Below are 26092 nucleotides of genomic sequence, written 5' to 3' on the forward strand. Positions count from 1 at the left end.
ACGAGAAAGGGCACCGGGTACGAGGAAAGCATCGCCTTTTTCGGCATCCGTCACGGCAAATCGGCGAAATTAGTGGCATCTGGCCCCGGGGCCTTACACTGTGCGACTGTGCGACTGTGCGGCACGCCTGGGTCTGATTTTCTTGAAAATCCGTCAAAGAGCTCGCTGGGCGGAGCGCTCCGAAATGTTTTCGAGAAAAGGGGCCCCGAGGAAAGGGGCCCTTCGGGTTCCGATCAAGACATCCCCCTTCACGTTGAGTTTACAAATATTTGCCAAGGCTCAAAATCCACGCGGAAAAACAAAAGCTCTATTTTTACCTCAAAAAAAAAAAAAAAAGAAATGATCTGAATAATCTATAATATTTTCTATCTTTCGCATCACTAATAAATTTCTTAATCATTTCCATCTAATTAGGGACTCAAAATTAAACAAGGAAATGTCATACCATACGTGTCCGGAATTTTTTCTCTGACAAGAAAAAAATTCTCATCCCCAAAATTCTAGGTATGCATAATGCATCGAAAATTATTCTCCCAGGAATAACTTCGATAGTAGATTCTTATCAGTGTGACAGACATGGTATTTTTTACTGGCACTAATTGGTGCCGCGAATTCCATCTGAAATAATGCGAGTAGGAAATACTTTGAAAATTAAATTCCTAACACGCAGAGTCAGCAATATTTTAACGAAGACCATTGAATTCTTTCAGTCAGCCAAGATGACTGATTTTCAAAAAAAGTGTTACCAATAGCCAAATTTCAAAAAAGTAACAGAATCACCCAATTCTGAGATACGACCTTTCATCTTCAAATTTTTTCCTCCTTTCTCATTATTTTTCCCTGCAGTAAAGAAAAATCCAGAAGAGGTCTGCACGTCGTGAGACTGACGGTAAATCACGTAGTCCACATAGAGAAAAAAAGAAGAAACAACATGGCGATCAATGAATGGCTTCACGCTGTGATGTCCGGTAATTGTTTTATGGCCACCATAAACTGACGGGAAACCTCGAAGAAGAGATTTTCTTGAACGCAAGACAAGAGCAAGGACCTGCGCCAAATCGTCCTTACAAAAATGTCTGATTTTTCCTTTTACATTGTTAACGCAGTTACGTTTGGTAAAACTCGTCCTTACTTACCAAAACGTAAACCTCTTTTCCTCCACGATTCAAGTATGATCTACAATCCACTATCAATGATCCTGTGAATCGCCTTAACGATTTTCCCTATGAATAAAATCTGTCAGATAAGACTGCCTTAAATTCCTGAAAAGGATCCTGAGCAGAACTCTCCACAGAAGCTTTTTAATTTTTTTATCTTTTTTTCCTAAACGTGTAACATTTCCACTTAGTACTGACCGTTTGGTTCATTGTTTGGAAAATAGTGTCAGGTTGTCTACGGGTTCCTTAGAACTTCAAAAAGAATCCTTCCGAGTAAGTATACCAAAAGTTCTCACGCATTCTGTAAGTCGCCTTCATGAAAACTGAATAATGGTAAATTCGATTTTGAACAATTACAAAAATTTTGCTACATAACCTCAAATTTTTTCGTTTCAAATACCCAAGTACCGTGTCCAATGGTTTAACGAGCGTCTTCGAGGATCAGTGCAGGGCGAATCCTCATGGAAAGGATGAGCGACGGGTCGCGTGGTCTTTATTACGTCAAGGATACACAGGCATGAAAATATGAAGGAGGAAGTGAAGCAAAAATAATTTTCTAAGAGGAGCAACGTGCCTGAGGTCAGTCGTAAAATAATAAAGGCATTAAATACAGTTGACAATGAGTACCGTCAACAAGTCATAAGGAATCCCAATGCACCGGGATACGAAGTTAAAGTCAGGAAAGACGTCCTGATTTACGGCGGTCAGTATAGAATTGACTTTACTTATTACCGTCGCGACAATGTGAACGAGCCTTGAGGAAAATTTTCTTCGTGTAACGCTTATGCGATCCCGCTGGCACGCGAGGACACGCGGACAGAGTATCAGCTTGGGTCATCCTCGAGATAAATATCCTTAGGTCCTTGGTCGGCAAGGACCTTTACTTAAATACGGTTATACTAACACTAACGTTGGAATTGATTATCTTCTTCTAATAAAAGAGAAAAAAGAATTTCTACCGTTCACGATAACCCTAATGGTTTTTTCGGACGGTGAGTTGCTTCAAAACTTCAAGATTAACCAATGCACTTATTGTATCGTTCTCATAAAATTAAAAGTCCGCTACCGTAGGATGCTCGGAAGGCTCAATAACATATAAAGATAACACTTAACTACCACGTAATGGTCCAGTCTCTGAGTTGGGCCCAGTTCGCAGAATTCACCTGCCGTAGAATTTTTGTCGACAATTCTTTCAAAAATAAATTTGTATTTGAAATGGATGAAAAAAAATGTACAAGGATAAAAGCATAGAATAAGATCTAGTAGAACGACAGAAGGTGAAAATATTAGAACGCCTAGGATGTTCAGTCGTAAAGGAGAAATCGTCCTGTGTCTATACAAGACATTTTGAGCCTCTTTTAAAAGACTCGAGACGCGTATCTATGGAATTTGAAAATGTTTTCCCGTTTTTTTTTTTGTTTTTTTTTTAGAACACTTTTACGTAGAAAAGGAAAAGGAGTCAGTAGGTCAGACGGGTTGGACAATTTAAGAGAAAAAAAAATGTAAATCTTCAAGGATCTTCCTGCAGTTCTTCTCCGAGACTCGTTTTACGATGCTCTGGTTTTATGGCAGTGGCAAGGATGTAAACAAAAAATAGAAAAACAACTAGAAACCACCGTGACCGAAAAATCCAAATGGTTCTCAAAAATTGATCTCAGGGAGTAAATTTTTCACGGTCACTTCTCAACGTAGAATGACATTCAAAAAACGAAAAGAAGCTTCCTAGCTAAAACTTGTAGGGTGAGCTTATTCCTCAAGCACATGAAGCACTCTCACGCTTCGCTCGTGCCCCGGACAATGCTGCCATATTGTGAAAATATTGATTACAATTCGCCAACAATAGGTACAATGCCGTCCGCTGTCGTAGCGACACTCAAAAAAAACAATTTCCTCTCAAGCAAACTCCACTCGGGACAAGGTATTCGCCAGGAATATCATAAGAACAAAAAAAAAATAAAAAAATTTTCAACCGAAGTAGCATCTTGTACCACACTATATCCCGTATACAAGCCATAGTCAACCTTAGAGTTTTATCAGCCATGAGATTGTTTTTGGCAAAATCAACAAAGAAAATAAGAGTGACCTTTTTATATGTAGACCTTTTTAAAATATGGCGGCATTTTTAAAATCTTGTAACTTTTTTCTGTTATCTATTTCTGTAGTGTATATACAATATGTTACTTCTTTTTCTATATGCGTATATATATATATATATGTATATCCATACTGTTCCTCCTGTTAATCAGTATCCACTGACCGCATGCATAACGTGTCCTCTGATAGCCTAAAGCAAAAACGTGTCGCGTGCAGGTATTTATAAGAAGTCAGTATACGGCAGCATTATATGTGACATATGTTCTCTGATGTGTGATACTAGTAAGTCGCTATGTCGCGTGTCGAAAATTCCGTCACATGCGACAAACGGCACCCTTCGCCTCTGTCGGTTCGGCTTGGCAATTAGCTGGACTAAATGCCGCCACACTTTGCGTAATCGACGAGTGAGCCCAGGTTGCCACCCCCAAAGCGAATAAGGGGTTGCGTGGTTAACGACGAGAGCATCTGCCATTTTTTGGACGTAGGTCTGTACGTATGAGTATTCGAGGTTTTGGAGTTTGAAAATTTCATTTTGAAAAGGCAGCCTGAATTGCCTTTTCAAACAGTTTACTCTTCTCAGTGACTTTCTTTGACAAGATTGAAATTTCGAAAAAATTGAAAAATCCAAAAATGAATTACAATTTTCCAAAAAAAGAAAATCTCCATCGACTATTAATACCTATGTTCAACCTTACCAAAAGTGTACGCTAAGTTTTCTAAGGATGAAATATTTTTTATTTTGCCGCCGTTACGTCACGACGTGACTGCAGTATAACGTCAGCAGATTTAACCAGTATATTTGTCTGCACGTAGCAAGAAGCGGAAGACACTTGCAGCAGACGAAAAAAAAAAAAAAACAAGCACTTCTCAACTTTGGGCAGCTTATTGCACAGGCACGAAGTAGACTCCAACAATAGCGGGTGGTTATCAGTCTGATCTTTGAAGAGTGAAAAAAAAGATTTAAATGTTCCTCCGCAAGCTTTCTGTCAACCTGGTTGATATGCCAAGTGGACCGATGCTGAAGAATTTGCATTTCTTTTTTTTTCAGGAAATAAAAAAAAAGTCTTTCGGACAAAAAAATTATATTTCAAAGTCAATGCTGATCCTCAACCAACCTCTATTGCCATAAGCGACCAGTTTCATTAACGATTCTCTCGAACGAATGAACCATCACGAAAGCAGCCAGCCTCCTCTCCGCCCTGATGTCGAAAACAAAACGCCTCCGGATCGCGAAATGCCTCACAATCGAATTCGTATATTCGGCCTTTGCTCATGAGAGGTTACACCCGGTCGAGCGTAATCGGCGACCCCGTTGTTTGTGGTCACTCTTAAACCTCCTCGACAAAGAAATGCACCCTGGTAACGACAGTCAAGCATTTCTCCCAGCATCGATTTTTCGCATCCATTATGGTACACGCAGTGGTATGGTACACGCACCCCTCATTCCCCGCGCCACCCTGTTTCCCTTGCCGGAAAAAAAGCATTGTTTTCTCGCTTCTTTCTTCCATTTTTTTATTTCTGACTTTCGATTCTTCGTCGTCCGCTACCACAAGCCGCGTTTCTACGGGTCGTCGAACTACGGTACGAAAAAAAATCTGTCAAATATGTCGATCAAAATCGATAAGATCAATGAAAAAAAAAAAAATTAATCACACATGTATCGTGTTAATTAAACATATCGATCATGTACTCGATTCTTCTCTGCTGTTCTAATAAAACCGTTACAGTACTCCAATTCTCACGATCGAACGAAACGATCGTTTCTATATGAGCGACTGGCACTTTGCTCACGAAATACCAGGAGAAATGTCACGCATCCATCTGTCATTCTGTAGTCGCTGATCGCTCGTTATTGTTTTAACGTGCTTATGCTAATAGACGCGACACATGTCACGTTGCAGCGGAACTGTAACGACATAGCTACAGTCACGAAGTCATTTTACGTACGTTCACTTACCGATGATTGAAATTGTCACGTGAATCAAATTTCATTAAGCCACTCTTATCGAACCGCCTGTACGTTTTGATTTTTAATTTTATTTATTATTTATTGGGACAGTGATATGTATTCATTTATGTTATAATTATCATTTCGTAAGACTATTGCGCATCCTTGATTACGAAATAACACTACATAATTCCAGAAAATAAACTAGTCATCCTTATCTTATCATTACCGATTGAGACTGGCGTCTCGAGTAAATTTGTCGTCCGAGTCACTTCATAATTCTTGGTCAGTAAATTGCATATTTAAGATCACGTTGGATTCGTAGAAACTAGATAAGTCTGTTTGACGTTGGTTTTAATAGCATATATGTAGTGTAGGGTTGTGATATTAACTGACAAGTGTGTTATTATATTATATTAATCCAGTGTGCGTAGGGAGTAATTTGGGAGTGACATACTCGAATAAGTGAAACGGGCTATTTTAAGAAAATTTGATTTGGTCAATTTTTTTTAATGGATTATATAAAACATTTTATATTTATTTAATAGATTGATAAGAAAATAATCAAATGAAATGGAAATATATTTATTTATTAATATGAGTGAGTTATTTGGGTATGTCACTCCCTATCCTATGCATGCCGGGTTATATACATGTCAAGTCAGTGAAATTACATGATGGTTAATAAGAATTGTCGTTGTGCAGTGCATAGATTGATTATTGACTTTTGTATAACCAATATTACCAATTTTGTATCGGCGAGATCGTTGAATCTCTTATTATGAGTGCGAAGGATCTGTGGATACGTGATCTCATTACTATTTACGGATCTATATTGATTGTCACGTCCGTGTTAATATTTTGGATCACCAAGAAATGGTCGAAATTTTGCGAGAATTTATATCGCTCTTATTTATTGGGCTTCGAGATGGAATGTGCCGAGCTTGCCGGGTCACATAAAAAGCGACTTTTTAAAAATTTGAGATATACAGAATCGAAGGATGAAATTTTGAAAATAATGGGCAAAGTTCGCATTCTTGAGATTGGCGTGAAAACAGGTTGGGATAGAATGTATATAATTTTTTAATTTTTTTTATACCAAAAAATTTGTTCCCTCAAAAAAGGTAACAATATACAATACTATCCTGACGGGACTCATTTGATCTGCGTCGATTGGAATCGAAAGTTGGGCGATTATTTAATCAATGGAGAAAGATCTTACGAATTTTCGCATATTACTATTGAACGTTTAATGATCGGCGATGGTAGCTCACTCAAAGGTATTCCATCGGGCTGTGTAGACGTTGTTGTAACTACGAGATCACTTTGTTCGACCAGATCAGTTAGGTCGACTCTTCGTGAAATATATAGAGTCTTAGCACCGGTAAGAAATTTAAGGTTACCGAGACCTGAACTATTCGTGAAGACTTATATGACAATCTTTTATTTCACAGGGTGGAACTTATCTGTTTTTTGAACACACAATGGAAAATGATAAAACCTTTATCAGGTGGTTGCAAAAGATACTCACAAAAACTGGGATCTGGCCAGCATTGTTTGGCGGCTGTCGTCTAGATTCAAATCCTATTAAAGACATTGAAAAGACAGGTTTTCAGGAAGTCGCATGGAATCCCATAACACTTCAAGGTTATGTTTCTCAAGGTTTTCATTTAACTTTGACACGACGCCACGTCGTTGGTACAGCTAAACGCTGAATTAAAGAAGAAAATGAATCACCAGAAAATAAAGACGCATCGATTGTTAAAATATTATTTATTCAGGTCGTTAGTTACCGTAGGCAATTCTGATACAGAAAAATAAGAAGGCGAAGCACAACTCCAAGAATTGAAAATCTAATAAATAGTTTGACAGGTGGATCATCAACTTCAGTTACGTCTTTTTCCGATAAACATATCATTAATGGCTGTACAGAATACTGTAATAATAATAATAATCTTTGTGAGTTTTGCTAAATAAGTAACGCTTTGGCTGGAAGAATCACAGGGATGAAATTGAAAAGTTGGAGTTGCTCCTCTCTCTCTTTTGAATGTACATTAATTTTTTTTTTATTAGAATATAAATTAGGAACATTTTTCTCTTTTTCACTGATAATACGGTCCACAGTATTTAGTATGAATAACCAATTCTCGCCGAGAGTCACTCAAAACTGGGATAAGTTTGAATAAAGGATTTACAGGATATATTAGTAATTAAAAATATAACATTTTTTTCCTATTTATCTTTTTAACAAAATTCACTGATTAAGTTACCAAGGCTTTATATTAATAGTACCGTAGGACGTTTATAAGACTTTCTTCTACGAATCAGTCAGCAACATTAACTGTAATTAATTAATTTAAAGCTATTTAACGCATATTACAAAATATTAAGGTATCTAATAACCTAATGATTACAACAATGTACAGTCAAATATATAATTTATAAATGATACAGTGCCTAATATTTAGTAGTCGTCAGATTCTGAATTTTGATGAAAAGTTATCGCTTGATAAACGACAGGTTTTTCAACTTCAGAACTTTTCTTGCCAACTGATATCCGCATGGTATCTTCTGTAATACTAATTTTTTTAGATTTTTCAAAATTGTCACGCGACGAACTAAAGCTAATGAGAGATTCGTCGGAAGTATTATTAAAATATTTTATTAATGTTAACGATCCATTAGGCTTGATTGATTTTGTTTCATTCGTTAATTTTGCGCATGTCGTATTTATTTGAGAATTGTTTTTTGATCTTGTAAATTTACTTTTGGTTGGTGATAATAATTTTGTATATCTTCCGTTTAGGTCACTGGATGAGGATGACATGTCCGAAACGTTGTTTCTGTATTTTCCACGAAATTTTGATAAATTCATAGTTTTTTCATTGACATTCTTTGGTAAAACTGATTTTTCCTGAACATCTTTGTCTAGTTTTCTCTTTTTAAGAATCGAACCAATCGATTTTTGATCCACGATAATTCCGTCAGTTGAATCAGACGTGGAATCTAATGACGCTGGGAGCACTCTAGTACACTGCGAAGTGCATTCAGCTTTTTTCAAAAGCGGCGTCTGCGATTTTCTCGGTGAGGTAGATTTCGCATTTTCTGGTTTCAAACCGTTTTCATAAATAAGTCCTTTACTTCTTGTAGATATCATTGCAGAATTAGAAGTCATGACTGTTTCATCAAAAGATTTCTTGGGTAATTTTTTTAAATTGGATCGCCGATTTAATGTCACGAGTGGAGAAGTTTTCTTTTTAACACGTGACACTGCAGATGAGTCTGATGATATTAATGAATTAGACGATCTAAGTTTTCGTGATTGAACAGAATGGCCGCAATTTTGCAAAGTATCGGAAGACTCGCTCATATTTTCTGCACTTCCACATAGTCTATTTCTTGTAGTTCTCTGAATTTTTCTAGTCCTCCAACCAGTTTCTGTACACAAAATCGGTAAAGTCTTACTACGACTACGAGTGATTCTTTTAGAATTGTATATTATATCATTAACTGTTAATATTTCTCTAGATTTTATTGTGCTGGAAGTGTCTGATCCTTTTCTACTGTCTTTGCTTAATATTTCACTGGAACTGTAGTCGTTTCTTTTAGTTTTCTCCATTTTATTGGGGACATCTGATGATTGTTCTTTAACATTACTAGATTTCTTAAGGGAAGAAGCCCTACTCCTCGTTATTCTTGTTGATGAATTCGTACTCGATGTGTCAGAAATATTGCAAATTTTTCTCATTGATTTCCTTCGCTTATTCTTTTCAGTAGATTTGACAACATTGAAAATATCATCATCCTCATTGGCAGATGACATTAGATCTAAAGTTAGCCAATTAGCACTCTGACTAGACTTCAAAATAGATTCACTGCAATCTCCACTCGACATGCAAATACTCTTTGTTGATGTTCCTATAGTGACAATAGTAGTCGAACCATTCTTTGAGGAATTGCTATTTATCATTGTCCTGGGATTTTTAATGATATCAATTTCTTTTGTTATGTCACTGGTGGAAGATTCCTCTGAGCAGGATAAACTATTGTCTAATGCATTGTTACTGTTATTGTGAAACTTGCTAAGGAGTTTCTTAGTAAATTTAACGACTTTCAATTGTTCTGATAATTTTTGACATTCTCTTGGCATTTCCTTAAACTCGACAACTTTACTTTTCTTGCCAGAATTTTCATATTTTCTAATTTTATTAGGTAATATGTTTGAAGGCAACCTTTCCAATCGTATGATTAATTTTTCAGCATTCGCTATTGCTTCCCTCTTGGTCTCTTCAATGCTTTTAATGTCGCTTATGTAGCTTTTTATTGATGATGACGTATATGATATCTCGTCATCGTCACTTTCCTGCATTCGATCAACTTGCTCTTGGGATCTTTTACGTAGAGTCATTTTAATATTACTCTTAGACATATTTGATCTAATTTGTCTGTTTGCACTTCTTAAAACCCTTTTAAATTTTTTTTTCACTGGATCCACTTTGGGCTGCCAATTTGTTTTTGATTGATTTTGCAAATCTACACTCCTTGGCAATAATCTTACCGAAGACTTAGATATCTTTTCAGTTTCCGATCTTCGTAATTCCAACGACGGAACTATTCTATCACGAGTTTCTGATTCTTTCATGATTTCTGGAACTTCAGCACCATCGATGGCTTCTTGATCCATTTGATGTTCGGGACGCTTATTCGACGCTTCAATTGACATTCTCAATTTCAACGCATCTTCGAGCGCTGCGCTGTTGTTATTATTCTCACAATCAATATCTTCTTCTAGTGGATTTTTACTACTATCAAAACAATGCTTCACAATATCAAAATTATCATTACAACGGCTATCGTTCAATGTCTTTGATTGTACTGAATTATCAGTGCACTTGCACATAATAATTGTACTCTGATTACTATCAACTGTTTCTACATAGGAACATTTCGTAATGGAATACGTAATGGCATTATTATTGGCACTTCTTATCCGCTCTTCCATGTCCAACAAATTCTGTTTTGTCAGTGTACATTGGTTCACCGGATTTTTATCCTCGATTGTCGTATTACGTCTTTCCGATGTCATTAATTTCATCCATGATTCAACGTCTATTCGTTGTAGTCGAACTACAGGATTCAAATTAGCAGATAGAACTTTCCATGTTTCACCCAAGTTACAGGGAGCAATCGCTGTATCTTGCTCCTTAGCTGCTGTGACTTCCTGAAGTTCTGTGGCGTCATTCACGGATTCGTTGTTAGGTATAGTAGAGTTAATTGACGTACTAGGATCACTCTCATGACTGGTTTCACCGAGAGTTGACGAAAGCAATGATGCTCTTTTCATTTTCATCCGCGCTCGCATTTTGGCGCGCCTCATTATCATCGAAGTTTTATCTTGTGTAGAATGAGGAGTTTCCAAAGCGGGGTGTAAACTTTGTTTAGCCTTTACAGCTTCTTTGATTGGAGATAATTTACCAACGTTCTTGACAACAGGAGTGATAAGATCCACTGGTGAGTTTCTGTCTGTATATAATTTTCTGCGATGCAATGCTTTTGATGCAGCGTTGTCTGCTCTGGCCATTCTTCGAGTTCGACTTTTCTTCAGCGATTTTTTCATTGAAACACGCTGAGATGTTTCTTCACTGGAATCGCTCTCCAAATTATTAGCATTCTGAGCCCTGTATGCGGTTGATGTTGACTGGGAAGGCACATCCAATATATCGGGTTTCTTGGAACTATATTGAGCTGTTTTATTGTAAAATGTATTATTGAAAAGTGGGCTTTTCAATAATCTTTCAAAATGAACCGATGTTAACGAGCAATTTAACTCGTTATCCGTCTGTGTATCGTCAGATAATGAATTTTCTTTTTCATTGTCCAAAATTAAAGGTGATCTTGTATTTTTATTATTTTTCAGTGGACCACTAGGACGTTGTGAGTTCCTGTTATGGAATATAATTTCAGTTGTTTCGCTATGAATATCTGATGCCACTGTTTGAGGTTGCAAAATAGATTTCGGGACAGGTATTGGAGTTTTACATTGATTTATGACGATGGCAGCATTACCCGATGCATCTGCATTATTATAAGGCTTTGCACCTTCCATAATAGCAATGGTATCAGCTTTCTTAGTGGTATTTGCGTTCGATAAGATATAAACAGCAGTATCTATTGAACTGCTGGAGGATGTACAACGAACGGCTGGTTGAATATTATCACACTGAGCCAATTTAAAATGATTAGATGCTGACAGTGGTGATTGTTCGTATTCACTCAGGGATGATCCAGGATCAGAGTGATTATTCTCATCCAGTGCTTTGTAGGGTGGCATTCCAGTATCTACCCAGTACTGTACTTGGTAGGAAGGTTTTCGCATAGGTAAGCGAGGCTCTAATTCATGAGATTTATTATTTTCTTCAACAGGTTCAAACGTGTGAATATCAAGTTCTGTTTCATCTGAAACCTATATCAAATTGAATATAAAGAGCACCTAACATACTATATAATTTGAAATATATTTCATAAAATATTACTCAACTTACATTTTCTGAATACTTTAGGAACAGTTTGTTCCAAACTTCCTTACGCTTCAGAATAATTTCCTCCGGAATATTAAATATGGAAACATCTTCTTCTTTTCTTCCTGTTATCCTGGAATATATGTTATTATAACCAGAAGTCAAGGTAAATGATTTGATATAAAATTATATCCAGAAAAAAAAACAACTACCGATATCAACTTTTAGGCTGTTGTAGATTTTGTGCAGATAACGAGGCAAGAAATAATTTTATTGGTAATCGATCCTTTAACATATATATTAATGTACTCCTAAGAACACTAAATCCAACAAGAAAGTTGGCAGCCTAAATCTTGAAAAAAAAAAATACCTTAGCTTTTCCTGAACATATACAAAAATATTGCACAACAATTACTTAAATTCATATCTGAAGTTATTTTAGACTATTGATCCAAATCAATGTGAACGTAACCCACAGGAACTTTGAAAAATATAAAAAAAAATACAAGAGACTTACCTACTGATGCCTTGGATGTACGACTGGGATAAAAATTCATTATTAACATCAATATCATCGAACTCTTCTTCCATAATTTTTCACATTGAACTCACAAAATAATATGACACTTGTTAATGTTATATTACATTTATCAAGAAAACTTTCATATTGAAATACTTAAATGTGCATACCACCACTTACTAAACAGAAATGACAGTAGGATTGACAGATTTGAAGGTTTAAGTAACATTGTTAACATAACATAACATTACCGTTTAACAAATCCGTAATTATTATTTAAATAATCGCGTCCAAACGCTACAGAAATAAATACATAAAAGAAAAAAAGAGCGGTATCTAAACAATTCGCTAGCATTTTCAACGCCATACACCATTGAAGGTTAGTGCGTTCCAAAGATGATCATTTGGAACAAAAACGTAACGGAATTCGTACAGAGATGAGTAGGGAGATGCACAACGCTACGGTTTTAGGCGGTACCAAAATCATGCCGCTAAATCGTAGCGGCAAGTCTGGAAGTAGGATTCTGTGATCATAGCTTCCGTCGACAATGCGAATCCCGTCTTAACCGAGTTAAACGTGAACACGAACGCATAGCTTGGCGGGCAGAGGTTCTCCGGTACTCACCGCTGGTTCCCAAAGCAACTCTTAGAACGAGACCGGGAAATATAGAACTTTTCAAGAATTATTGAAAAAGCTTATTGTTGAAATATTTTTAAGACATTTTTAAGAAAGTGCCAACTTGACACCCGTGTAACACCTCAATTTTTACTAAATATTATTGGATCTTGATTTACTTTCAAAATTTATTCAAAATATAAAATTGAAGCTAAATAAAAATCTCGCAGAATATACGGAGTAGATAAAATTTGAATTGAAATTGTAGAATATCGAAAATAAATTAAATTAAATTTGAAATATTAATAAATTAGGTGTTTGTAACATTAAAATAAATAATTAAATCAATAAAGTAAAATATTAACACTCAGAAACCGGAAATTCAGGCCAAGCACATAAATTTGAAATATTAATAAATTAAGTGTTTGTAACATTAAAATAAATAATTAAATCAATAAAGTAAAATATTAACACTCAGAAACCGGAAATTCAGGCCAAGCACATTTAGAAATTATTGGGAGTTGCCCAAAATTGTATGCGCGCAAATTCGTCGCGGCAGGACTCTGAGAGTGGGAGATGGCGGAGAGTGTGGGTGAGCACTGGAGTTTTTCGTTGCCGTGAATCTTGACTAGGGGTAGACCTTTCGCGTTTAACTTGTCCCTTTCGTGTTTAACTTATCTTAGCTTTTTCGCGTTTAACTTCACCTTACCCCCTTGTGCGTTTTTCTTGTCCCTCGACCTGACTTCCTTTCCTTCCTGAGGTTTTTCCCCCCTAGTCCTGTGCGCGAAAGCCGCAGGACTCGGGGGTTTTCCTCAGTAAAAAAACAAACACGGTCCCCTATGGGGCCTCGGAGGGGTCGTAGCTCCCTTCAGGAGAGGCAGGAACTCACAGAAATGGGCGTGGAGGGGCCCATTTCAATTTGAATTTAATTTATTTTCGATATTCTACAATTTCAATTCAAATTTTATCTACTCCGTATATTCTGCGAGATTTTGATTTAACTTCAATTGTATATTTTGAATAAATTTTGAAAGTAAATCAAGATCCAATAATATTTAGTAAAAATTGAGGTGCTACACGGGTGTCAAGTTGGCACTTTCTTAAAAATGTCTTAAAAATATTTCAACAATAAGCTTTTTCAATAATTCTTGAAAAGTTCTATATTTCCCGGTCTCGTTCTAAGAGTTGCTTTGGGAACCAGCGGTGAGTACCGGAGAACCTCTGCCCGCCAAGCTACACGTTCGTGTTCACGTTTAACTCGGTTAAGACGGGATTCACATTGTCGACGGAAGCCATGATCACAGAATCCTGCTTCCAGCCTTGCCGCTACGATTTAGTGCCATGGTTTTGGTATCGTCTAAAACCGTAACGTTGTGCATTTCCCTAGTCATCTCTATATCGTGAATTGAAAATGAGACTGCATGTTAATTTTACGATTGTGCGGGAAAACTGACAGATTTTCCCGCGTAATGTTCCGACCGATATAAACAAGACGCACGAGAAATTGACTGACTGAATTTATTTGATGCGCATACAAAATGAATGTGGTTCGTGCTATTAATAGAAGACAAGAAGGTTTTGGTAAGTCGTATCATCCGTAAAATCATTAAATTCGTTTATTCTCTTCATTTGAGAGGTTACAACAATGAATTCTTGATGATCTGTAATTGTCATCTGCCAACAATGTTTCCTAGACGATTTAATACCCTAAGGATATTTTAACATTAGAACTCTATGCTATGAATTTGTAGATTAATCTTTTCTTTCATGACTTCATATCAAAGTACCCTTTTCTTTTTATTTCAGAATCGATAAAAGACTACGATATTGTATTGTACAGATTAAAATGCTTTAGGAATGATGTATACCATGGAATATTACCAACTACAAATGCACCTGATTTTAATCCTGAACCACCTGTATTGGCATGTCGTTTTTGTACAACACCAGGGTACGAACACATTCTTGCATTGGCTAATGAGGATGGTAAGGTTGCCTTACAAGATACTACCATTAACAGAGAACCAAATCAAGTGCTAGAAGGAACTCAAGTATGTCAATAATTGATATCTATATTATTATCAACATGATGTCAAGTATTGTTTTAAATAATGATATATTCTAGGCACATTGCAATGCAATATTTGATGTAGCATGGATGCCTGGAGAACTAAAACTAGTTACTACATCAGGAGATCACACTGCCAGATTGTGGGATGTAAGCAGACAAGAAATATCACAGATTGATTGTTTTCATGCACATACCCGAAGTGTCAAAACAGCAGTTTTTCGACAACAAGATAAAGGTATTTTAATTTACAATGCCATTCTGGCAAGATAAATCTGAATTATAATTATGACTATAGTATAATGCAGAACACATTTATTACAGCTGTATTTGCAACTGGAGCTCGCGATGGTGCCATAATGATCTGGGATATTCGAGCAAATCACAATGATCTACCAAAACCAGACAATTGCATCTTTAATGCTCATGGTATGCGGCAAACAGGAAGTACAAAATACCATCGTCGTGCCCTTTCAGCAGCTTCAAGAGCGCAGAGTATCACTGGTCTCGTCTTTCAAGATGACTTCACATTACTTTCCTGTACAGCTGGCGATGGGTAATGTTTCCACTGATTTGTATCTTGTCATATGTCATATCAATTGTAACTTTCTGATTCTTGAAAATCATGCAATTCCTAATTCATCTTCTTAGATTAATAAAAGTATGGGATTTACGAAAAAATTATACAGTGCATAAAAGGGACCCTTTAGCCAAACACGTGATGAACTATGCAGGTGGTAGCACGAGAAACGGTTTTACGTCGTTACTAGTCTGTCCAGCTGGAATAACACTTTACGCAAGCTGCATGGATAATATCATATACGCCTATAACATAACATCTTATAATCCTAAGCCAGGTAAATCAGAATTCCATTTAGGCAAATACATTATGCATATTGCATAGAGTTCATGATTAACACAATATATTACAGTGGCAGAGTTTTATGGGCATAAAAATTCTACTTTCTACGTAAAGACATGCTTAAGTCCTGATGGTCGATACTTGGCCAGTGGATCAAGTGATGAGTTAGCTTATATTTGGCATACTAATAGACCTGGTGGTCCACTGGTAAAACTTTCAGGACACACAGAAGAAGTTACATGCATAGCATGGTGTAGTGTTGGAGAAACTAAAGTAAACCTATTCAGCCTACAACGTTATTATTTATAATGACAATGTTGATACTTCTTTTTATACATATCTTTACAGATAGTAACTTGTTCAGACGATTCTTGCCACAGAATATGGCGGGTAGGCCCCGAATATAAGATAGACAACGCAGAAGTTCAAATACAAGGTGAAGCTGAGGCTGTATTTAATACAAATAAGGTAGGACATCCGGGGTTAGAAACTACACCTACCGTATCACGTCGATGGATTATTAATCAAGAACGTACACCAGGATCTGATTCAAATCCTGGTAAGAGAATATTTCATTTAATAAAAGGAAAATTGTCTAAGTGTTAGACAGAGTAATAATTTGTAACTTATTTTTCTTTTTTGTAGGCATTAATACACCCATTCATCCAAATTCTGATGATATATCAGATACAAATTGTACTTCCTGGACTCGTGACAGCACAAATTCTTCCAAAAGAAATTACTCTCAAATTTCGTCCCGGGAATGTATTACAGACAGTAAATTTAAATCAATCCTGTCACCAATTCACGAGAATATAGAGCCTTTAGCGAAACGTGCTCACTTGGAAAATCGTGGAGCACGCAGGCTATTTAGTCCAGGAAGTGACAGTGAAACAATACTGAACAGAGGATACGATTCAGATGAGCCAGGACCTAGTTCTTCAATCCCAACCAGGAAGATAAATAGTCATCTCTTTTCACCAACTTTGAACCTACCAAACTTTGTTATTGACGGTACGGCGCCGCATCTTCTACAAATGTCACCACAAAAGTGCAAGGAGAATATGGATTGGTTGACAAAGATCAGGAAGGAACGGTACGAGCAAAAAATTGTCAAAGTTACAAATGATAAAGCAAGTAGTCCTAAGGCCCAATTGACTCCAGCTCGAAGGACAGGTAGATCAAAATCTACGGAACCACGAAAAGTGCCTAAGAGTCCATCAATTTCATTACTCAATTTCTTTAAAATTACTGGTAAGGAATGCGACAAGGAACTGTGTTCAGAAAAACCCTGCGTTATCTCCACCCAAACAGAATCCGAACAACAGCGATGAACGTTACATGGTCTGATAAACCGGAATTAAATATTTAAGAGACACGTCGACCCGCAGTCAATAATACTCGTGACCCGTGATGATGCGTGATACAGGGGTGATAAGTGTTGAAAAATGACGAATGCCTCAGTTCCTTTTTTTTTAAGAAATGAACAATATCAGTCTCATTTATCATGTTATTCACGAAATGAGAATTTACTGAAAAAGTTCCTAGGCCATTTGGAAATAAATATTTCCTTTATCTATCATCTGACAGCTTGCGAATGATCACGTATCAATTTTTATCACATCTAAACTTTCTGAGATTCATTCACAGATGATATATATTACGAGGAAATCGAAACCCGGAAGAAGCTGAGACTGAGCAAATCTATGAAAACCGTTTTTAAAATAAATTATTTTTTTATAATAAATATACGTTGCCAAAAGTAAACAGTGTATTATACAAAGTTAAGCATTAAAACATATCTCGTAGTCAGAATTTCGAATGTAATTATTGTGTACAGAAGTTCATTTTGTATGAACTAGGATTTAAGATAGACCTTAAAAATTAATTCGTATTGAAAGGAGTATTACGAGGCTCTCTGCCTTTTGGAACGCGAATCAAGTGATCGATTCCAAATCATAGTCACTATATGATATTTATGTAAAAGAATGTTAATAAAATATATTTCAAAAGAAATTCACTTAATTTCTATGTGCTATCTTATTTATTAAACGAACTGCCTGACGATGGACAGAATATTTTTACAGTCCTAGGAAGTAAACGAATTTTAATAGGTTTCAATTCGAATTCCTCATTGTCTATTGAAAACATTTCTTCTTTTTCCCTCTGTAAGGAATATTGTTCCATGTTAATATGCCTTTGTTCCTAAAATAACACTTACAAAATTATACAATTTCACTCACCGAGATGTCTTCAGCTTTCTTCGGATGAAGCTCAATATCCTTAGCCTCCACTGTGTGATTCACTAATGTTTTGTTTCCATGTACACGTTTCCATCCTTCAGCAACGAATGTTGCATAACTAACGCTCTTAGGACCTTCAAATAAAATTTGTATTATTACTGTTGCTTGTATTTGATCTATTTAAAATTACCATAAACATTCAGATAAAATTTATTTACCTAATTCTACTTTTACTGCTGGTACTGCTGGTGCTTTTACTCCTTTTGCATTACTAGTTGTTACGTGAACTTCTGATGCAGCAATTGGCATCTCGTGAACCTCACCGCATTTTTCATTTGTTATTTTACTGTAATCCACTGTGGAAAGTACAGTTTATGTTATATAAAAAATGAGGAATTCTCAATTGATATTAATCGAATTCTAAGTAATTACCAGATGGCATGGAAGTTCTTTTTGGTAGAAAGGAATGCCACCATCTTCTTTCCAAAGTAGAATTACTAGTAGTTTGGTGTTCATAATAGCAACGAGAACAACCGTCGCAAGGTTCCGTGTATCGAATTACACCATCACAATCCCAATTTAAATCTCCTTTATATCCATTAAATACATATGTAGCGTACCTACGATTTTCGGATGCATGTAAAATGGTATGTTTAATGCATTGTTCAACGATATATAATAACTGTAAAGATGAGACTTACTTTCGAAGTGACCCCCAGTACCAGTATTTATTGACACGTGCATTAGCATCTCGCCAAGCACCCCATTCTAGAGCACCAACTGCATACACAGGTTTCATGGGCTTCTCAGGATCTTGCTATAACATATATGCAATTAATTTATACGTTGACATGCCTATAATATAAGACAGTATGAATTTGGATTTACTTACTTTGAGCACTTGCACTTCGACAACATCAATCATTTTAGTTTCTCCTTTTACAACAGCCATCGTGGCTTCTGCCATTTCACGAATGTGGGAATGATCCTCATATCCGTGAAATATAGAATCTGCTACTCTATTCACTTGACCCAAAGGAAGTATACCAATTGGGCATTGCCGTACTAAACTCAAATCGACATTGTACTTCCGCATAATTCCAGTAACAACATCTGACAATGTGCCATCACCACCTGCTACAATTATGGCATCAGTCTGAGTATTCAAATTCGTCACTAAATTCCGTGCATGACCCTCTGATTCTGTCTGTAATATTGTCACTGCTATTCCAGAAAGATGTAGCAATGGCTCACAGTAATCCTTGAACAGTTTCTCAGCTTTCCTGCAATATAGGATTAATGGATTCTATATATGATACGTAGTAATACTTCTACAGAGATTACATTGCAATTTTACTACACAAACCTTTTATGAGCCACAGGATTTAATATAACTGTGACATGCCGTGGCTTAATATGAGTAGGCAGTGGCTCATCTCCATATTTGACTGCCTCTTCGCAGTATTGCCTCATCAATTGTTCAGTACTGAAAATATTCAATAATAATAATTAAAAATTGAACATAAGGTTAAGAACACAGTAATCCCTGAAATTAATTAGAACAATGTACCACATACGTACTCATAAGAATCGACACTATACGAGACTCCATAAGAAAGAGCTGCTGCAGCAAATGTTGACTTTTTCCAATTATTCCGTATAACTTTAAAGAATTTTACTATACGAGCCATTTTTAAAAACTTTTAGCATCGCGCTTTAGATGATATTTAAACGCCATGCGATACCAGCACCGGCTGTTGTTGATTGAATGAAGTCGTAACAAAATCTCTTATGATAAGAGGAATAATGCGTTCAATAGAGAATGGAGGCTCAGTATCAGATTTTATTCAACTGAACGTTTGATAATAAATGATTAAGTAAAATGTAAGTGCAACTAATATGTAAAGCGCTATGAATATTAGATCTTAAGTAAATGCATTTATCTGCCGACGACATACATAGGTGTCATGTAATAAATGAGGCAGAGTGGCTAAAACGCAATTGAAAACTCTGTCGACGCAGTGAAAACGTCAGCTCACAGCACTACTCCATCTGTAGCTTTTAGGTCACTGTTTCGTGTTAGCGGTATTCAAGAAACTGTTCATCGGGTGCGTATCAGCCTTAGTTAAAGCCTTCCACAAAAATAAATAAATTTATATAATCATTAATTGCGCCGATTATTGCTTTTACATTTTGAGTATGTCACACGATACTGCAAGCTCTGTTAATTTATCTTGGCATATTTCTAATTCCTTGTTAGCTATGTTATCTTTATTGTTCTTTATTTTAGTTCAACTTCTTTAATATCATACCATAACATTAAAGAGCTGAAGATTGATTTAGTTGATGCTGATAGCCCAAATTAAGGGTTTTCTATAGTCCGTTTATTGATAAAAATAGTAAATAGCATGAAACTGCGAACATAACTTTCTACTTAACTTACTTTTTAGATTCCAGAATTATATTGCAGGACGAGTGAAATAAAAATCAGCAAACATATTTACCTTTTATAAGAACATATCAGTCAAAGAGATTGAAAGAGGTCATAATTGTCTTTTTTTAATGTCACATGAAATTAAATGAATATGGACACTGATGACAGAGGAAAGGATCTCAAAAGTGAGAAGATTGAACCTTCTGCACAAGAAACAATAGAGTCTTTAGAAACTACTGCCGATACTAAGAATACCAATAATGTAGAAAAGTCTGGAAAATCTATAGACAACATTGACAACACAAGTAATGAGATATTAAATTCATTGGAGAAATCAATGGATAAAAAGAAAGATTTAACAATTGGAAATGGACATCCAATGAATGTTTCAGAAATGAAAAAGACAAATTCCACACGTCGTTTGTCAAATGAAAACGATCCACACACCTCGAGTAGTGATCAGAGTTCATCAAAAAGAAGTATCTCTATAGGTATTTTAATAATCTTATAGAAGAAGATCATATGTACAATATCTTGAAATTGCTGAACCTTACAAACATTAAATCTGTAGCAGAACCTGGAAGTGGAGATACTGATACTTCTATGGAGAAGTCAGGTAACAGTTCCGAAGAAGATTCTAGTAAACGTCAAAGAACCAGTGAGAGTCCTAATGATCTACCTACTGTTGATGACAACTGTGCTGGAAGTAGTGCAAGAGGCAATACAAGCTTATTCCATAAATTGAAGTTTAAAGTGAAAAATCGCAATTACCGTATGAAGGAATATCCAGAAAGTGAATTCGGTGAGGGATCAAATCAAATGGTTGTGGATGAATCCATTTCTAAAGGACGAGGTATATTTCTGACTATCTATTTAAATTGTAAGATACATTTTTTTTATATCATATCTACATTACAGTATTAGGTGTTGGCGAAACATCAAATGGTCAAAATACAGTGGCACAAGCTAATGATGACTCTGATGATGACAATATAGATGTCCCATTAAATGAGCTTCTTGAGCACGATTCAGATTCCAGTAGTGATAATCTAGATCAGGAAGGTGAGCAACGAGATTGGATCTTAATTACAAAAATCAATTTTCATTCAAATACTTATATGTGGGCAATAAATATCACTTATAAGGTAAGGATGATTCTAATGAGTGGACTACAGCCAGCGAAGAAGATTTGGATGAGGAAGAGGCAGTGATGCGAAAGCAAAAGCCCAAGCCAAATTGGTTAATGGTCCAGGAGATCATTAATCGTCAATTAGGAAATAATCCACTTTTTCAACGCAAATTCTATGGTTCACTGCATGTCGTGGAACGGCTAGAACTTATGTACAAGTTAAAAGGGCATCAGGTATCATGATTTAAAATAAAATCAATATGAACGTATCTATAATTTATTTGAGATCGACAAAACAATTACTTTGAATATTCCTTCAGGGCTGTGTTAATGCACTGAGTTTCAATCAAAAAGGTAATCTAATTGCCAGTGGATCTGATGACTTGGAAGTTGTTATTTGGGATTGGGCTACAGGAAATTCACAACGTATCATCCAGAGTGCCCACAGAAGTAATATATTTCAGGTAATATTCATAATAAAATCAAATCCATAAAATTCCATATAACGTACACGCTATTCCGTTACTCGACAGGTGAAATGGTTACCACTGGATATGGAATATCTTTTAGTAACTGCAGCTCGTGATGGGCAAATTCGATTGAACGATCTCCACGCCAATATCTCCAAGAAGTTAGCATCTCACCGAGGAGCTTGTCACAAAATTTCAACACATCCGGATACTCCTCATGTGGTCCTTTCCGCTGGAGAAGATGCCAAGGTGCTATCTATAGACGTGCGCCGTAGTAAACCTACCAAGTGAGTGTTTGATAAACATTTAATCCTTCTGAATACTAAGAAGATGGTTTTTTGTGTAGACTTTTAACTGTCAGGGAGGCCTCAACAGATGTGCGGCTGTATAGCATTCACTCCAATCCTTTAAACAGTAATGAGTTCTGTGTGGGAGGTCGTGATCATTATGTCCGCGTATATGACAGACGAAAAGTTACAATACCACTTTATAAACTTTGTCCACGCCGTTTGGTACGTTTTATTTATTTAATGAAACAAATTAAGAAGTTAATACGAAATAAAAAGCCTCAAATATATATTGTTTCTTATAGATTGGCAATAAATATGCTCACATCACATGCGCTGTGTACAATTACAATGGGACCGAAATTCTTGCCTCATACAATGATGAAGATATTTATCTATTTGACTTGTCAGTTACCCAGTCTGGTGAAGATTTTGCTCAGAGATACCAGGGTCATAGAAACAATGCTACTGGTACGTATGGATTTTGAGAATTACAAAGCAATGATTTATATATTTATATTGTTACAGTAAAGGGCGTTAATTTCTTTGGACCAAAGAGTGAGTTCATAATATCAGGATCTGACTGTGGTAACATTTATATATGGGATAAAAATACAGAAGCTATAGTGAAGTGGATGCTTGGTGATGAACAAGGAGTGGTAATATATCAAGCGTCATAAATTTATCTGTTAGATTCCAACATGCTCTGACATAACTCTTTTTTAGGTGAACGTTTTAGAACCCCATCCACATATTCCAATTTTGGCGACAAGTGGTCTTGATTACGATGTCAAAATTTGGATACCTTCAGATGAGAAAGTTCCTGACATGACTGGTCTACAGAACGTATGTTCTAATAAATGTTAATTTAATTATGGTTAGTACTTGTATTTTTGCGCAATATTTTCACAAATAATTTTTTCTACCCAGTGTATTAAGTCTAACTTGAGAAGGAGGGCGGAGGATACAGCATGTATCACATCAAATGTATTTGCTGGTCATATGCGTCGATTCTTACAAAGGCACATGCGTCGAACAGTGAGAGTAAGAGTAAGTGTTGTATCTTACAGACAGAAAGAATTGATACAATTATATTTTGATAAAGTTACCTAGAAAGGTCTTTGGCTATAAGTTAATATAGACAACCTTGTACAATTAGATATAAAATTGTGAATTGTAATTTTTATAGAATTACATGGAACGATTAGCCAACCAGGTGCCAGATACTAGAATGGTCACTGATATGGATTCATCTAGTGATAACGACTCTTCGACTTACAGTGGCAGTCAATCGGATTTTGAGAATGATACAAGAATACAGTGTGCTCCTTCCTAAATAAAATTGGGTATGCATTATTTTCTACTGTAATTCTGGTGTCATCTTGTTTTTCTGAAGATTTGTAAACACACGTAATGATTAAGAGGTGTTAGGAATACTAACACACGTAAAATTAAGATGCTAATTCTACGATCCCTTCATCAATCGGAACAGTGATATAAAGATAATCCTGAGTTTTATGATCCTGATATTATATAAAATACTTGTAACGAAGATGAATGAAAATCCATCCGATAACGAAGTGTACAGTATTATATATTCAGAGAAAAATGGTTAAGAAGTTTTGTTTCCAGATAAACTTAGAACCTCACAATATTTGAATGAATTTTTTAGATTAATATCTCGGTTACAAAATTGTTCAAATGTTACATGGAAGATTGATACTGATTGACAATCCTCTATTGTATACTAATGCCTTGCGATGAATGAATTTTTATCAGAGATTAAATAGTACTAGGTCATTTTTATATTTTTCAAGTATACAAATTTTAGAGCTGTTTATAGATTACACTTCGTTTTTTTTTTCGCTAATTAAGTATTTTCTTAATTTTTCCAAGTCATAATAATAAGAATATTGTAACATTGTCTTGTTTCCCTCAAAGAATCATACATTGTTTTCATAACGGTCACGTGTTTATGCATATTATAAAATACGGGAAACACCTAATCGTGTAAAGTTATGAAAAATATTGGGGAAACTTTTAGTCACTCAATCGAATTGATGTAAATACGTGAAAAGATTGAGTTTTCAAAAATTATAAATGTTATGTCTAATTTTGTATCGTATAAAAGTTATTTATTTGCTGTCCAAAATAGATAATATAATATTGATATTGTCTTAGATTTACAAGACTGAGTTGGAGTGAGTCTACAGGATGTCAAAAGTTTTGACTCATAGTAGAATTTAAGATTCAATAAAGGGTTATTTCAATAAAAGCTATAAAAAGCATATTAGAATTTATATAGGTTGGATGTCCAAATCAAACACATTAAAATTCATCTGAATATATTATTACGTATGCAGTTATAAGTCTTTTAATATATCAACTTACGTTTTACAATGAAGTAAATAGTAATAAATATCCATGATTCTGATTGGTTCTCATGTTTCTATATGCATTCCACATTGATGCATAGATATTTATAGGTTTTGCTTTAACACTTTATAATCGTATGTACATTTTCAACTTACTGCTTAAAATATACCAATGGAATGAGCAAGACCTGCATAAATATGCAAAGTAGTAGCACCCATGAAGAGTGTGGTGACAGCTTTAATGAAAAGGGATGACCATGGACCAGCCAGTAAAACAGATGTTAAAAAGTCAAGAATTAATGGCCTATAAATCGTTATTAACAGCATACCGACAACTAATGGAACAAGGCCACGACGTAAGTCATGTCTTGACCACAGCCAGACAAGTGTTGCAGTCGTTATATGCTGAACCTGAAGATCAATAAACCAAAATAATTAAATAACAGTTTAATTATTAATTATAAGTTCTACAGAGTAAATAATTTTACCAGATTGATGTTGGATTCTAAACTCTTCTGAATGTATTTCCAGTCAAACTCAGCACCACGTGCACCTACCCATAGCAATAGAAACCTAGTGAGAAGTACCTCTGCACCTGCCCATCCAATACCTGATGTCAAAACTTTAGCATGGCCTTTTCCTGGTATACCATTCAATACTAATAGTATTCCAGCAAGGTCTGCGAGATCAATGGAAGATTTGAGAAATTCCTAAAAGCAGAAGGTTTTTGATAACAAACTATAGGCTGTATTATTCATTGTATCTAATTAAGGAATTGTGTTAAATAACATACTCCAAAAATGTCAAAGCCTTCTTGTCCGACGCTATCGGCTGTCGGAAAAAATGTTGCAAGCGCTAACATTTTAACAAGTTGAGTAAATATGTAGATACCTCCTGCCTGAACACATTTCCAAAAAGCTCCATATTCTGAGCTAAAATGGTTGTGATTATGTTAAATTAGGTTATGATTTGCGAAATATGAAATATAAGATCTTGTCAAGTACTTACAGCCCTGAATATTTATAAGTTAAATAATATGGTACATATACGAGCGCCAGGCAGTTTCCAAAATGATATAGTGTCATTTTTCAGTGATAGTTTTATTATTAAATTCAATCAAATTTTACACCTTAGCGAGAACCATGACTTAATACATATCTAAAAAAACGGTTAGTAGTCGTACAACCTCGTTAGGAAGAGTAGATCTCTGATTGGTCAAAATCCTACGTCATGAAAGATCTGGCCATTCACAAATCTGATTTCTTCGGCGCTCCTTTCATGAACTGACGCGGGAAAATCATGTAAGTGTATGTATGAATATACTTTATCGATAATTTACATAATGTTTAACTTTCTTTTTTCAATTTATGA

General features: G+C 35.6%; 6 protein-coding genes across 19 annotated transcripts; 3 read left to right on the top strand and 3 right to left on the bottom strand.

Annotated features, from left to right (window-relative positions):
• Window positions 1-5413: 5413 nt before the first annotated feature.
• Window positions 5414-7648, top strand: LOC107270769 (methyltransferase-like protein 7A). Its single transcript, XM_015746092.2, has 3 exons — window positions 5414-6257; window positions 6324-6583; window positions 6654-7648. The coding sequence occupies exons 1-3, from the start codon at window positions 5981-5983 to the stop codon at window positions 6912-6914; spliced, it is 798 nt and encodes a 265-aa protein (XP_015601578.1). The 5' UTR covers window positions 5414-5980; the 3' UTR covers window positions 6915-7648.
• Window positions 6956-12648, bottom strand: LOC107270768. 6 transcript variants are annotated; one of them, XM_025088060.1, is made up of 4 exons: window positions 12418-12648; window positions 12235-12257; window positions 11742-11850; window positions 6956-11655 (listed from the first exon to the last, which is right to left on the bottom strand). In XM_025088060.1, the coding sequence occupies exon 4, from the start codon at window positions 11573-11575 to the stop codon at window positions 7664-7666; it is 3912 nt and encodes a 1303-aa protein (XP_024943828.1). In that variant the 5' UTR covers window positions 11576-11655; window positions 11742-11850; window positions 12235-12257; window positions 12418-12648; the 3' UTR covers window positions 6956-7663. The 6 variants fall into 6 exon arrangements, with proteins under 6 accessions (XP_024943828.1, XP_024943827.1, XP_015601577.1 ...); XM_025088059.1 differs by adding an exon at window positions 11930-12069 and having other exon boundaries at window positions 12235-12648; XM_015746091.2 differs by having other exon boundaries at window positions 6956-11662; window positions 12418-12647.
• Window positions 12649-14165: 1517 nt separating this feature from the next.
• Window positions 14166-17799, top strand: LOC107270757 (protein lethal(2)denticleless). Its single transcript, XM_015746079.2, has 8 exons — window positions 14166-14434; window positions 14660-14904; window positions 14979-15159; window positions 15246-15477; window positions 15573-15778; window positions 15854-16056; window positions 16132-16342; window positions 16429-17799. Exons 1-8 carry the CDS (start codon window positions 14392-14394, stop codon window positions 17115-17117), a joined length of 2010 nt encoding a protein of 669 aa, XP_015601565.1. The 5' UTR covers window positions 14166-14391; the 3' UTR covers window positions 17118-17799.
• Window positions 17590-20122, bottom strand: LOC107270760 (acylglycerol kinase, mitochondrial). 3 transcript variants are annotated; one of them, XM_025088095.1, is made up of 8 exons: window positions 19985-20122; window positions 19393-19512; window positions 18919-19309; window positions 18728-18843; window positions 18459-18646; window positions 18245-18382; window positions 18027-18160; window positions 17590-17949 (listed from the first exon to the last, which is right to left on the bottom strand). In XM_025088095.1, exons 1-8 carry the CDS (start codon window positions 19993-19995, stop codon window positions 17824-17826), a joined length of 1224 nt encoding a protein of 407 aa, XP_024943863.1. In that variant the 5' UTR covers window positions 19996-20122; the 3' UTR covers window positions 17590-17823. The 3 variants fall into 3 exon arrangements, with proteins under 3 accessions (XP_024943863.1, XP_015601568.1, XP_024943864.1); XM_015746082.2 differs by lacking the exon at window positions 19985-20122 and adding an exon at window positions 19608-19872; XM_025088096.1 differs by lacking the exon at window positions 19985-20122 and adding an exon at window positions 19597-19730.
• Window positions 19794-25387, top strand: LOC107270756 (DDB1- and CUL4-associated factor 8). 7 transcript variants are annotated; one of them, XM_025088093.1, is made up of 14 exons: window positions 19997-20134; window positions 20477-20951; window positions 21032-21313; window positions 21379-21522; window positions 21606-21823; window positions 21910-22053; window positions 22123-22346; window positions 22406-22571; window positions 22652-22817; window positions 22875-23005; window positions 23073-23192; window positions 23277-23396; window positions 23536-23692; window positions 25253-25387. In XM_025088093.1, the coding sequence occupies exons 2-13, from the start codon at window positions 20606-20608 to the stop codon at window positions 23680-23682; spliced, it is 2208 nt and encodes a 735-aa protein (XP_024943861.1). In that variant the 5' UTR covers window positions 19997-20134; window positions 20477-20605; the 3' UTR covers window positions 23683-23692; window positions 25253-25387. The 7 variants fall into 7 exon arrangements, with proteins under 7 accessions (XP_024943859.1, XP_024943861.1, XP_015601561.1 ...); XM_015746075.2 differs by lacking the exon at window positions 25253-25387 and adding an exon at window positions 24528-24712; XM_025088091.1 differs by lacking the exons at window positions 19997-20134; window positions 25253-25387 and adding an exon at window positions 19794-19910 and having other exon boundaries at window positions 23536-23715.
• Window positions 24675-25990, bottom strand: LOC107270761 (transmembrane protein 147). The gene is made up of 4 exons (XM_015746084.2): window positions 25730-25990; window positions 25515-25653; window positions 25210-25431; window positions 24675-25132 (listed from the first exon to the last, which is right to left on the bottom strand). Exons 1-4 carry the CDS (start codon window positions 25804-25806, stop codon window positions 24881-24883), a joined length of 690 nt encoding a protein of 229 aa, XP_015601570.1. The 5' UTR covers window positions 25807-25990; the 3' UTR covers window positions 24675-24880.
• Between the last annotated feature and the right edge of the window lie 102 nt (window positions 25991-26092).

This window comes from Cephus cinctus, unplaced genomic scaffold (genome assembly GCF_000341935.2).
Source record: "Cephus cinctus unplaced genomic scaffold, Ccin1 Ccin1_scaffold0814, whole genome shotgun sequence".
NCBI lineage: Eukaryota > Metazoa > Arthropoda > Insecta > Hymenoptera > Cephidae > Cephus > Cephus cinctus.

What these genes read in the sequence shown, in the direction of transcription:
- LOC107270769 (XM_015746092.2), top strand. Translation starts at nt 5,981, where the DNA reads ATGAGTGCGAAGGATCTGTGGATACGTGATCTCATTACTATTTACGGA. An exon ending in TGAGATTGGCGTGAAAACAG is followed by an intron (nt 6,258 to 6,323) that starts GTTGGGATAGAA and finishes CCCTCAAAAAAG; the next exon opens with GTAACAATATACAATACTAT. An exon ending in TATATAGAGTCTTAGCACCG is followed by an intron (nt 6,584 to 6,653) that starts GTAAGAAATTTA and finishes TTTATTTCACAG; the next exon opens with GGTGGAACTTATCTGTTTTT.
- LOC107270768 (XM_025088054.1), bottom strand. Translation starts at nt 12,308, where the DNA reads ATGGAAGAAGAGTTCGATGATATTGATGTTAATAATGAATTTTTATCC. An exon ending in TACATCCAAGGCATCAGTAG is followed by an intron (nt 11,851 to 12,234) that starts GTAAGTCTCTTG and finishes CATATATTCCAG; the next exon opens with GATAACAGGAAGAAAAGAAG. An exon ending in TCCTAAAGTATTCAGAAAAT is followed by an intron (nt 11,663 to 11,741) that starts GTAAGTTGAGTA and finishes AATTTGATATAG; the next exon opens with GTTTCAGATGAAACAGAACT.
- LOC107270757 (XM_015746079.2), top strand. Translation starts at nt 14,392, where the DNA reads ATGAATGTGGTTCGTGCTATTAATAGAAGACAAGAAGGTTTTG. An exon ending in ATCTTATAATCCTAAGCCAG is followed by an intron (nt 15,779 to 15,853) that starts GTAAATCAGAAT and finishes AATATATTACAG; the next exon opens with TGGCAGAGTTTTATGGGCAT. An exon ending in AGGATCTGATTCAAATCCTG is followed by an intron (nt 16,343 to 16,428) that starts GTAAGAGAATAT and finishes TCTTTTTTGTAG; the next exon opens with GCATTAATACACCCATTCAT.
- LOC107270760 (XM_015746082.2), bottom strand. Translation starts at nt 19,717, where the DNA reads ATGGCTCGTATAGTAAAATTCTTTAAAGTTATACGGAATAATTGGAAA. An exon ending in TACTGGGGGTCACTTCGAAA is followed by an intron (nt 18,647 to 18,727) that starts GTAAGTCTCATC and finishes CGAAAATCGTAG; the next exon opens with GTACGCTACATATGTATTTA. An exon ending in AGCAGTAAAAGTAGAATTAG is followed by an intron (nt 18,161 to 18,244) that starts GTAAATAAATTT and finishes TTTTATTTGAAG; the next exon opens with GTCCTAAGAGCGTTAGTTAT.
- LOC107270756 (XM_025088091.1), top strand. Translation starts at nt 20,606, where the DNA reads ATGAATATGGACACTGATGACAGAGGAAAGGATCTCAAAAGTGAGAAG. An exon ending in ATCCATTTCTAAAGGACGAG is followed by an intron (nt 21,314 to 21,378) that starts GTATATTTCTGA and finishes TCTACATTACAG; the next exon opens with TATTAGGTGTTGGCGAAACA. An exon ending in AACTTTGTCCACGCCGTTTG is followed by an intron (nt 22,572 to 22,651) that starts GTACGTTTTATT and finishes TGTTTCTTATAG; the next exon opens with ATTGGCAATAAATATGCTCA.
- LOC107270761 (XM_015746084.2), bottom strand. Translation starts at nt 25,806, where the DNA reads ATGACACTATATCATTTTGGAAACTGCCTGGCGCTCGTATATGTACCA. An exon ending in ACTTATAAATATTCAGGGCT is followed by an intron (nt 25,654 to 25,729) that starts GTAAGTACTTGA and finishes CAACCATTTTAG; the next exon opens with CTCAGAATATGGAGCTTTTT. An exon ending in AAGGCTTTGACATTTTTGGA is followed by an intron (nt 25,432 to 25,514) that starts GTATGTTATTTA and finishes TTCTGCTTTTAG; the next exon opens with GAATTTCTCAAATCTTCCAT.